General features: G+C 52.1%; 1 protein-coding gene across 1 annotated transcript; it reads left to right on the plus strand.

The window, feature by feature from the left end:
- Positions 1–8,274: 8,274 nt before the first annotated feature.
- Positions 8,275–11,261, plus strand: LOC121405052. Its single transcript, XM_041595615.1, has 6 exons — positions 8,275–8,999; positions 9,096–9,126; positions 9,216–9,659; positions 9,746–10,085; positions 10,395–10,974; positions 11,054–11,261. Exons 1-6 carry the CDS (start codon positions 8,275–8,277, stop codon positions 11,259–11,261), a joined length of 2,328 nt encoding a protein of 775 aa, XP_041451549.1.
- Positions 11,262–12,443: the final 1,182 nt, after the last annotated feature.

A 12,443-nucleotide genomic window follows, 5' to 3' on the forward strand; every position in this document is an offset into this window, starting at 1 on the left:
TCGAGGGATCCAGTATGTTGCCCGGATAAGGCGAATGACCAGCTGGTTCCCACCATGTAGCGATATATGATGGGTGAATCGAACCAGCAGGTGAACCAGGAGACATGCGGGTGGCAACAGGATTGGATGCCGTTCGTTGTAGGACATGGACGCCGAGGCTTGGACTCGGCCACATGCCCGCATGACTCCGTCCTGGTCAAGGAACGGATTAAGATTCTGAGGAGAACTTGTAGTAGGGAGTGGCTGCTTGTTTAGCAGGCACCGATGCTACCCAGCATAATGGAAGCGTTGGGTTGTCAGTGTGACCGCTTGGTGAGCGGCAGCGACCTCCTTTCCGTTCAGCTCCTCGGAGACATGGGTCGTCTGCCGCCCGAGTTCGGAGAAACGGCTGAGGATATCGGAGGCGCTGCTGGTGGCATGGTCCACCTTGACGGCTCGCTTCTCCAGGTCAGTCTCAAGGAGTGAGTCCCGCGGACATGGCCACTCCGATTTTGGACCATGCAACCAAGCAGGGCCATGCCACCACATATCACTTCCGACCAGGTCAGTGGTTCCTAGCCCTCGACTGGCCAGGTCGGCCGGATTGTCCTCGGATCGGACGGTGCTCCATCGCTCGCTGGGCCAACATCGAGTGATTTTGGCTACTCGATTGCCCATGAAAGTGGTCCAATCGCATGCAGGTCTGTTCAGCCAGGCCAAAACAATCGTGGAATCGGTCCAGAAGGATACTTGGCTTGTGTCCAGTGGCAGTTGAGGAAGGATGGCCTTGGAAAGCTCTGTCAGAAGGACGGCTCCGCACAGTTCGAGTCGAGGCAAGGAAACCGTTTTCACGGGGGCCACGCGGGTTTTAGCTGTGAGAAGGGCACAGACAATGCCCTGCGGTGCTCAACTCGGATGTAAATCGCTGCCCCATAGGCACGTTGAGACGCGTCGCAGAAGCCATGTATCTGCACCTTGGCCATTGGACACACGTGCAACCGGAAAACTATTCAGGAACGTCTCCCAGGTTTGAGATAGATCGCTAGGGAGGACGTCATCTCACCCTAACTCTCTTAGCCAAATTTCCCCCATGAAAATTTTGGCTTGGATGACAAAGGGGGCAAGCCATCCCGCTGGATCGAACAGCTGCGCAATCTGCGATAGCACATTGCGCTTCGTACAGGACTCCCGATGAAGTACTTCGGAAGGAGCAAAGAAGAATTCATCGGCACTGGCTTGCCATCGGATCCCCAATGTCTTAGCGATGCTACTTTCTTCAAGCTCTAGGAAGTCAGCTCGAAGTAGGTGGTCAACCGGAATATCGCGCAGTACGCCCTTGTGGTTCGCTGTCCACTTTCGGAGTGGAAACCCCGCGGAGTCGAGTGCTTTGCGTAATTCTGAAATGGCGGAGATTGCCTGCGACTGAGTGTGAGCACCAGCCAGCACGTCGTCCACGTACATGTAACTCTCCAGGATGTCGCTTGCCATTGGCAATTGTGGGCGCACCTCTTGTGCGAGTTGCTTAATGACGCGAAGGGCGAGGTACGGTGCGCAATTGACTCGGAAGGTGACCGTGGCAAGCTCGTAGTCACACACGTCCCCATTACGGTCGCGAAAGAGTATTCGCTGATAGGGCGTGTGTTGGGAGACACTTGGATCTGGCGGTACATCTTGCTGATGTCGGCATTGAAGACATAGCGGAAGACTCGCCACCTCAGGATTTGCATGGTCAAGTCAGACTGAAGGACTGGCCCCGAATGCAATGTGTCGTTGAGGCTTTTCCCGTTGGAAGATGGGCTGGAGGCGTTGAAGACCACGCGCAGTTTGGTTGTGGTGTTGTCGGGTTTAAACACGGCGTGATGTGGAAGGTAGTAATGGCCGGAGTCATGGCTGGGTGTAACCGCTGTCATGTGGCCTAGCTCTAAATATTCCTGGATAACGGCGTCGTACTGCTCTTTGAGCGGCAAATTCCGCTGCAGACTCTGCTCGTTTTTAAGGAACTGGGCCTGTGCCGCGCACCTGGAGTGTCCTAGATCGACATTCTCTGGACACTTGAAAGGGAGAGTAACAATATACCTCCCATCGGGGGCTCGTTTAGTGGTCTTGCGAAAGTTTTTCTCGCACACAGAATCTGACTCACTCGTAGGTCTCCCCGGAAGGTCCTCCACCTCCTAGAATTTGGTGAGAAGCTTCTCGAGTCGGACGTCCTAATCTAACTAGAGCTTCGTGGTGAAGGCGGAAACCGTCCGAGTCGAGTCAGCTGATACCGGACCGGATAGGACCCATCCGAAGATGGTCTCTTGCCCAGCAGCGAGCCGCAAATGTCAGACCGGAAGCCGCTCAACAGGATAGAAGGAAGGATGTCAGCGCCTAAAATCTGCGAGCTTCGGTGGAAGGAGGGGTCTGCCAGCGGGAGGTTTGGAAGCTTATCCAAGAAGTGCTGCGGTATCGGGTATGAGGGAAGGTTACCTGCTAATTGAGGCAGAAAATATGCCATGGTCTCGATTTTGAGGCCCGGCCTGGAGGCGGCCCCGATCATGAAGTGACAGCGCCTTTGCGCCTTAGCCGCTACGGTTTGGTTTAAACCTGCGACTTGAGCCTGTATGGCTTCGAACGGTGGCTTAATAATGTTAAAGAGACGTTCAGTGATGAACGTCGCCTCGGAGCCTGAGTCAATCAGTGCGTGGGAACGGAAATTGGTCCCCAGGTGGCAAATATTAATAAGTGCCGTGCCCAGAAGAACTTGTGCTGTAGGCGAAATAGCTCTGTACGTTGGGCAGAGGTTCGGATGAGCTGGGGGCTTGGGCGGATGTCGAAGCCGCCACCCTGGATGAAGGAGCGGCACGATGCAGAAGCGTGTGATGCCTGGCCCCACAAGTGGAACAATTGTGGCTGCTGGAGCAGTCGCGAAGCAGATGACCTCTTGCGAAGCAATTTAGGCAAAGCTGCTTTTTCTTAATGCAGCTGGAACGTGCATCAGCGGACATATTGAGAAAGCGGGGATAAACTCGAATCGGGTGATTCTCTTTGGAACAGAGGTCCCACGTTCGCTTCTTCGAACTCACTTGGGTATTGAAAGAGTGAACCTTGTTTGGCATTGGACTGCCTTGCGAACGGAATGGATTGGAGTGGTTTCGAGAGGTGGTTGGATTTTGGACGCCTTTGGAGGGTGGTGGATTCGTAGCCCCTCGTGAGGTGGCAGGGTCGCTCTCAATAGCCTCGAGAGTCAGATAGTGCTGAGTTAGGAAGGAGTCGATTTCCTTCCAGGGCGGCACCTCTTTTTTGTCCGTTACGGACGCTTCCCACAACGCCCGGCTCAACTTCGGCAATTTGGAAGCGCAGATGGTGACCAGCAGACTATCCCAGTTGTCCGTGCAGACGTTGGAGACCGCTAGCGCATTTAGGACTCCTTGCATCGTACTTTGAAGATCCTTCAAGGCACGACTGCATTCGGATGTTACGCGGGGTAAAAGAGGAGGATGTTAATTTGGTTGGTCACCAGAAGCCGATTCTTTTCATATCGGCTGCGGAGAGCCAGCCATGCGGACTCAAAACCGTCATTAGTGAGGGGGGATTTCTCTACGATGGCCTTCGGATCGCCGCGGGTCTTCTCGGTGAGGTAGTACAGCCTTTCTACCAGAGACAATTTAGGATTGTTGATCACGACCGCAGTGAACAGATCCCGGAATGTGGGCCAGCGGACGTAGTCCCCTGAGAATGCCTCAATATTGACGGGAGGCAGTCGACAGCCGCCCTGTTGGACTGGCTGTGAAGGAGGAAGAACTGTGGATGTGGCCAGTTGGGCATTGAGGTCACTGAGGCACTGCTCAAATACCACATAGCATTCACCGTATGTGTCACGGATGTCCGCTTGGATTTCTGGCTCCTCGTCAGTCATCACCGCGGAGCAGGCCTTATATTCGGCCTCGACGTCCGTCCACATGCTGAGGATTTGGCCTCGACGGACCTCGGACAAAGAGGCGGATGGGGCGGCGGTGATGCGCTCTGCCAGGTGCGACAGTCGGCCAATAGCGGCGACCAATTTGGTCCCAGCGACTGAGGTGGCGGATTGAGCCATTGTGATGCAGTGTCGAGAGCTGACGGGGCTGCTGACGAAGGACCCCTTCGGATCTTGTTTGGTCACAGCTGGAACCTTAAGAGTGACAGGAGACGGGAACAGAACCGATTTGGTCCTTGCCGCAGGGCTGCTACTGGCTGCTCTCGGAGTGAGGGGTGCCTTGATTCTCTGAGTCGGCGTAGTTCCGGAGGCGGACGAGGTGCGTAGCCGGTTGGAAGAGGTCACAGGCAAAAGCTGGTTGCCGTCCTTGTGACCTGTTGGCATATTCCGAACTCACACACGTACAGAAAATCGGATTTGGAAGTCTTGGAGGGACAGAAGACTTATCTGATTAGAATTCCAACAGAATGACGCCAGGAAACAAATATAACCCACTTATAGTCGGAACCCACAGTAGTCGGGTCGACTCGGATTGTTTGAGATCACCGTGAAGTGAAATTTCTCAAACAATGAGTGACTTATATTGCGCTGAGCCGAGGAGAGGACCGGTCACACTGATTTGGGCAATATTTTGCAAATATTGTTAGTGCGGGCTCCTCCGTTTACCTCTTTGACGCAGTCGTGATCAGAACTGGGTTATTTGCGGATGGACGGCGGACGGAATGGCATTTATATCCTCGATAGTTGATTGGAATGGGCGATAGTTTGCTCTTTATGTCGTTTTGGATCGATAAAGTGCAGATAAACCTAGTCGCCGTAAGCGTTACCGGAAGCTACAGTCAAGAATATGACTCCGGAATGGGCGCTGGAGACATATCGGGAGAAATACCGAAGAAAAACAGAAAAAATCGGAAAACGGATGACGAAACGGTTTAAATTAGAAATCGTGGATCGTTCAATTTATTTCTTGTAGTGTCGGTGTGTTTCTTTGGAAATTATCAGATGAGAGTAAGGTTTTCTTTTTTATTTTTTATTAATTTATTTTTGGTCGAAAGCAAGACTCGGTTACGATACCGATATTTTTGGATTGCACCACCTCTAATGCACGGAACAAAAACAACAACAAAAGACCGAAACACCAATTTGCCAATTGGCAGTGGAAATTGCCAAATAATTGCTATAAGTGCGCCGTGCCTTGGTCGCGAGTAATTTATTCGGAAAGTGGAGGATGTTGGAGTTGGAGTAGCGATCGTGAAAAGTGGCTGGAGTGCACGAATTGTACGAAATCGCGAATTTTATATTAAATTTGGCACTTTCGCGGAGTATGTATGTAGTGTATGGAGTGCAGTATTTTTCTACGGGGAGTGGTATTTTTATTGTATGGAATTATGTTATCCATATAGTTGGCAAGATATTGCGGCCAACTATGGCAATAAATGTATGAATGTATGGAAGTAAATATATGTGTGGTTATAAGTATGGAAATAAAACACTTAATTTTAATTGGAGTTGCACTCGGAATGTGCCAGTGTATATTTTTATTGGGGTGGGTCGTGCATGGAATGCACTTGTAGGGACACGTATGGAGATGTGTGTGTATGTGTGTATCTCAAGGGCTGGAATGTGCGTACATACATATGCTCGGAATGCACTTGTTTTGAATTAATTTTTATTTATTTCATTTGTCCGCAAATCATGGACAGACACAAGTAATCGAAAAAACGACCGTATCACTGGTAGTTGAAGGTGAATGACAGGAGAACGGCCGGAATCGCCGATAATATGGCGGTGTCGAAAAAAGAAGAGACACGGATAACGGATGGCACAAAATGAAGAAATAAGTACATATATAAGAATATATATATGTACTTATATCGCGGAACTCGGACTTTTCGGAAATTGGGAACACAAATCACGAATGGAAGGGATTTGAGGCACACGAAAATCGTACTTATCTTAGGATCCTGGTGGTGAAATCGATGCCGTGCTCGAATGCTGGATATGGTTGGAGAAGGCGAAGTAGATCCGGCTCGAAGGACCAATGATTGAATGTACAGGCGATGCGAAGTCCCACAGATGATTTCCCACAGATAAATACAAGAGGCAGCTAGTTCCAATTTCTTCAAAGTTTCCCGCTTTATTCGTAGGGTTAATTCGTATCCACTCTCCGAATAAATTACTCGCGACCAAGGCACGGCGCACTTATAGTAATTATTTGGCAATTTCCACTGCCAATTGGCAAATTGGTGTTTCGGTCCTTTGTTGTTGTTTTTGTTCCGTGCATTAGAGGTGGCGCAATTCAAAAAAATATCGGTATCGTAACCGAGTCTTGCGTTCGACCAAAAATAAATAATAAAAAATAAAAAGACAATTTCCAAACAAACACACCGACACTTCAAGAAATAAAGTGAACGATCCACGATTTCTTATTTAAACCGTTTCGTCATCCGTTTTCCGATTTTTTCTGTTTTTCTTCGGTATTTCTCCCGATAGTTCTCCAGAGTTCTTCCGGAGTCATATTCTTGACTGTAGCTTCCGGTAACGCTTACGGCGACTAGGTTTATCTGCACTTTATCGATCCAAAACGACATAAAGAGCAAACTATCGCCCATTCCAATCAACTATCGAGGATATAAATGCCATTCCGTCCGCCGTCCATCCGCAAATAACCCAGTTCTGATCACGACTGCGTCAAAGAGGTAAGCGGAGGGGCCCGCACTAACAATATTTCAAAATATTGCCCAAATCAGTGTGACCGGTCCTCTCCTCGGCTCAGCGCAATATAAGTCACTCATTGTTTGAGAAATTTCACTTCACGGTGATCTCAAACAATCCGAGTCGACCCGACTACTGTGGGTTCCGACTATAAGTGGGTTATATTTGTTTCCTGGCGTCATTCTGTTGGAATTCTACTCAGATCAGTCTTCTGTCCCTCCAAGACTTCCAAATCCGCTTTTCTGTGCGTGTGTGAGTTCGGAATATGCCAACAGGTCACAAGGACGGCAACCAGCTTTTGCCTGTGACCTCTTCCAACCGGCTACGCACCTCGTCCGCCTCCGGAACTACGCCGACTCAGAGAATCAAGGCACCCCTCACTCCGAGAGCAGCCAGTAGCAGCCCTGCGGCAAGGACCAAATCGGTTCTGTTCCCGTCTCCTGTCACTCTTAAGGTTCCAGCTGTGACCAAACAAGATCCGAAGGGGTCCTTCGTCAGCAGCCCCGTCAGCTCTCGACACTGCATCACAATGGCTCAATCCGCCACCTCAGTCGCTGGGACCAAATTGGTCGCCGCTATTGGCCGACTGTCGCACCTGGCAGAGCGCATTACCGCCGCCCCATCCGCCTCTTTGTCCGAGGTCCGTCGAGGCCAAATCCTCAGCATGTGGACGGACGTCGAGGCCGAATATAAGGCCTGCTCCGCGGTGATGACTGACGAGGAGCCAGAAATCCAAGCGGACATCCGTGACACATACGGTGAATGCTATGTGGTATTTGAGCAGTGCCTCAGTGACCTCAATGCCCAACTGGCCACATCCACAGTTCTTCCTCCTTCACAGCCAGTCCAACAGGGCGGCTGTCGACTGCCTCCCGTCAATATTGAGGCATTCTCAGGGGACTACGTCCGCTGGCCCACATTCCGGGATCTGTTCACTGCGGTCGTGATCAACAATCCTAAATTGTCTCTGGTAGAAAGGCTGTACTACCTCACCGAGAAGACCCGCGGCGATCCGAAGGCCATCGTAGAGAAATCCCCCCTCACTAATGACGGTTTTGAGTCCGCATGGCTGGCTCTCCGCAGCCGATATGAAAAGAATCGGCTTCTGGTGACCAACCAAATTAACATCCTCCTCTTTTTACCCCGCGTAACATGCGAATGCAGTCGTGCCTTGAAGGATCTTCAAAGTACGATGCAAGGAGTCCTAAATGCGCTAGCGGTCTCCAACGCCTGCACGGACAACTGGGATAGTCTGCTGGTCACCATCTGCGCTTCCAAATTGCCGAAGTTGAGCCGGGCGTTGTGGGAAGCGTCCGTAACGGACAAAAAAGAGGTGCCGCCCTGGAAGGAAATCGACTCCTTCCTAACTCAGCACTATCTGACTCTCGAGGCTATTGAGAGCGACCCTGCCACCTCACGAGGGGCTACGAATCCACCACCCTCCAAAGGCGTCCAAAATCCAACCACCTCTCGAAACCACTCCAATCCATTCCGTTCGCAAGGCAGTCCAAGGCCAAACAAGGTTCACTCTTTCAATACCCAAGTGAGTTCGAAGAAGCGAACGTGGGAACCTCTGTTCCAAAGAGAATCACCCGATTCGAGTTTATCCCCGCTTTCTCAATATGTCCGCTGATGCACGTTCCAGCTGCATTAAGAAAAAGCAGCTTTGCCTAAATTGCTTCGCAAGAGGTCATCTGCTTCGCGACTGCTCCAGCAGTCACAATTGTTCCACTTGTGGGGCCAGGCATCACACGCTTCTGCATCGTGCCGCTCCTTCATCCAGGGTGGCGGCTTCGACATCCGGCCAAGCCCCCAGCTCATCCGAACCTCTGCCCAACGTACAGAGCTATTTCGCCTACAGCACAAGTACCGTTCTTCTGGGCACGGCACTTATTAATATTTGCCACCTGGGGACCAATTTCCGTTCCCACGCACTGATTGACTCAGGCTCCGAGGCGACGTTCATCACTGAACGTCTCTTTAACATTATTAAGCCACCGTTCGAAGCCATACAGGCTCAAGTCGCAGGTTTAAACCAAACCGTAGCGGCTAAGGCGCAAAGGCGCTGTCACTTCATGATCGGGGCCGCCTCCAGGCCGGGCCTCAAAATCGAGACCATGGCATATTTTCTGCCTCAATTAGCAGGTAACCTTCCCTCATACCCGATACCGCAGCACTTCTTGGATAAGCTTCCGAACCTCCCGCTGGCAGACCCCTCCTTCCACCGAAGCTCGCAGATTTTAGGCGCTGACATCTTTCCTTCTATCCTGTTGAGCGGCTTCCGGTCTGACATTTGCGGCTCGCTGCTGGGCAAGAGACCATCTTCGGATGGGTCCTATCCGGTCCGGTATCAGCTGACTCGACTCGGACGGTTTCCGCCTTCACCACGAAGCTCTAGTTAGATTAGGACGTCCGACTCGAGAAGCTTCTCACCAAATTCTAGGAGGTGGAGGACCTTCTGGGGAGACCTACGAGTGAGTCAGATTCTGTGTGCGAGAAAAACTTTCGCAAGACCACTAAACGAGCCCCCGATGGGAGGTATATTGTTACTCTCCCTTTCAAGTGTCCAGAGAATGTCGATCTAGGACACTCCAGGTGCGCGGCACAGGCCCAGTTCCTTAAAAACGAGCAGAGTCTGCAGCGGAATTTGCCGCTCAAAGAGCAGTACGACGCCGTTATCCAGGAATATTTAGAGCTAGGCCACATGACAGCGGTTACACCCAGCCATGACTCCGGCCATTACTACCTTCCACATCACGCCGTGTTTAAACCCGACAACACCACAACCAAACTGCGCGTGGTCTTCAACGCCTCCAGCCCATCTTCCAACGGGAAAAGCCTCAACGACACATTGCATTCGGGGCCAGTCCTTCAGTCTGACTTGACCATGCAAATCCTGAGGTGGCGAGTCTTCCGCTATGTCTTCAATGCCGACATCAGCAAGATGTACCGCCAGATCCAAGTGTCTCCCAACACACGCCCTATCAGCGAATACTCTTTCGCGACCGTAATGGGGACGTGTGTGACTACGAGCTTGCCACGGTCACCTTCCGAGTCAATTGCGCACCGTACCTCGCCCTTCGCGTCATTAAGCAACTCGCACAAGAGGTGCGCCCACAGTTGCCAATGGCAAGCGACATCCTGGAGAGTTACATGTACGTGGACGACGTGCTGGCTGGTGCTCACACTCAGTCGCAGGCAATCTCCGCCATTTCAGAATTACGCAAAGCACTCGACTCCGCGGGGTTTCCACTCCGAAAGTGGACAGCGAACCACAAGGGCGTACTGCGCGATATTCCGGTTGACCACCTACTTCGAGCTGACTTCCTAGAGCTTGAAGAAAGTAGCATCGCTAAGACATTGGGGATCCGATGGCAAGCCAGTGCCGATGAATTCTTCTTTGCTCCTCCCGAAGTACTTCATCGGGAGTCCTGTACGAAGCGCAATGTGCTATCGCAGATTGCGCAGCTATTCGATCCAGCGGGATGGCTTGCCCCCTTTGTCATCCAAGCCAAAATTTTCATGGGGGAAATTTGGCTAAGAGAGTTAGGGTGAGATGACGTCCTCCCTAGCGATCTATCTCAAACCTGGGAGACGTTCCTGAATAGTTTTCCGGTTGCACGTGTGTCCAATGGCCAAGGTGCAGATACATGGCTTCTGCGACGCGTCTCAACGTGCCTATGGGGCAGCGATTTACATCCGAGTTGAGCACCGCAGGACATTGTCTGTGCCCTTCTCACAGCTAAAACCCGCGTGGCCCCCGTGAAAACGGTTTCCTTGCCTCGACTCGAACTGTGCGGAGCCGTCCTTCTGACAGAGCTTTCCAAGGCCATCCTTCCTCAACTGCCACTGGACACAAGCCAAGTATCCTTCTGGACCGATTCCACGATTGTTTTGGCCTGGCTGAACAGACCTGCATGCGATTGGACCACTTTCATGGGCAATCGAGTAGCCAAAATCACTCGATGTTGGCCCAGCGAGCGATGGAGCACCGTCCGATCCGAGGACAATCCGGCCGACCTGGCCAGTCGAGGGCTAGGACCCACTGACCTGGTCGGAAGTGATATGTGGTGGCATGGCCCTGCTTGGTTGCATGGTCCAAAATCGGAGTGGCCATGTCCGCGGGACTCACTCCTTGAGACTGACCTGGAGAAGCGAGCCGTCAAGGTGGACCATGCCACCAGCAGCGCCTCCGATATCCTCAGCCGTTTCTCCGAACTCGGGCGGCAGACGACCCATGTCTCCGAGGAGCTGAACGGAAAGGAGGTCGCTGCCGCTCACCAAGCGGTCACACTGACAACCCAACGCTTCCATTATGCTGGGTAGCATCGGTGCCTGCTAAACAAGCAGCCACTCCCTACTACAAGTTCTCCTCAGAATCTTAATCCGTTCCTTGACCAGGACGGAGTCATGCGGGCATGTGGCCGAGTCCAAGCCTCGGCGTCCATGTCCTACAACGAACGGCATCCAATCCTGTTGCCACCCGCATGTCTCCTGGTTCACCTGCTGGTTCGATTCACCCATCATATATCGCTACATGGTTGGAACCAGCTGGTCATCCGCCTTATCCGGGCAACATACTGGATCCCTCGACTACGTCACGTGGTGAGGGCAGTGATCCATTCTTGTAAGGTTTGTTTCCTCCATCGTAAGCGACTCCAAACCCAACTAATGGGCGACCTTCCTGCCTCACGAGTCACATTCTCCAGGCCGTTCACATACACCGGAGTCGACTTCGCCGAGGGCTCGTTTAGTGGTCTTGCGAAAGTTTTTCTCGCACACAGAATCTGACTCACTCGTAGGTCTCCCCGGAAGGTCCTCCACCTCCTAGAATTTGGTGAGAAGCTTCTCGAGTCGGACGTCCTAATCTAACTAGAGCTTCGTGGTGAAGGCGGAAACCGTCCGAGTCGAGTCAGCTGATACCGGACCGGATAGGACCCATCCGAAGATGGTCTCTTGCCCAGCAGCGAGCCGCAAATGTCAGACCGGAAGCCGCTCAACAGGATAGAAGGAAGGATGTCAGCGCCTAAAATCTGCGAGCTTCGGTGGAAGGAGGGGTCTGCCAGCGGGAGGTTTGGAAGCTTATCCAAGAAGTGCTGCGGTATCGGGTATGAGGGAAGGTTACCTGCTAATTGAGGCAGAAAATATGCCATGGTCTCGATTTTGAGGCCCGGCCTGGAGGCGGCCCCGATCATGAAGTGACAGCGCCTTTGCGCCTTAGCCGCTACGGTTTGGTTTAAACCTGCGACTTGAGCCTGTATGGCTTCGAACGGTGGCTTAATAATGTTAAAGAGACGTTCACTGATGAACGTCGCCTCGGAGCCTGAGTCAATCAGTGCGTGGGCACGGAAATTGGTCCCCAGGGGGCAAATATTAATAAGTGCCGTGCCCAGAAGAACGGTACTTGTGCTGTAGGCGAAATAGCTCTGTACGTTGGGCAGAGGTTCGGATGAGCTGGGGGCTTGGGCGGATGTCGAAGCCGCCACCCTGGATGAAGGAGCGGCACGATGCAGAAGCGTGTGATGCCTGGCCCCACAAGTGGAACAATTGTGGCTGCTGGAGCAGTCGCGAAGCAGATGACCTCTTGCGAAGCAATTTAGGCAAAGCTGCTTTTTCTTAATGCAGGTGGAACGTGCATCAGCGGACATATTGAGAAAGCGGGGATAAACTCGAATCGGGTGATTCTCTTTGGAACAGATGTTCCACGTTCGCTTCTTCGAACTCACTTGGGTATTGAAAGAGTGAACCTTGTTTGGCCTTGGACTGCCTTGCGACCGGAATGGATTGGAGT

The sequence above is a fragment of the Drosophila obscura genome, unplaced genomic scaffold, assembly GCF_018151105.1.
Source record: "Drosophila obscura isolate BZ-5 IFL unplaced genomic scaffold, ASM1815110v1 contig_137, whole genome shotgun sequence".
Lineage (NCBI taxonomy): Eukaryota > Metazoa > Arthropoda > Insecta > Diptera > Drosophilidae > Drosophila > Drosophila obscura.

Excerpts from the sequence above, each read along its gene's own strand:
- LOC121405052 (XM_041595615.1), top strand. The coding sequence starts at position 8,275 with ATGTCCGCTGATGCACGTTCCAGCTGCATTAAGAAAAAGCAGCTTTGC. Across the intron at positions 9,000-9,095 it reads GATGGGTCCTATCCGGTCCG|GAGGTGGAGGACCTTCTGGG; the intron begins GTATCAGCTGAC and ends ACCAAATTCTAG. Across the intron at positions 9,660-9,745 it reads GCGAATACTCTTTCGCGACC|CAACTCGCACAAGAGGTGCG; the intron begins GTAATGGGGACG and ends CGCGTCATTAAG.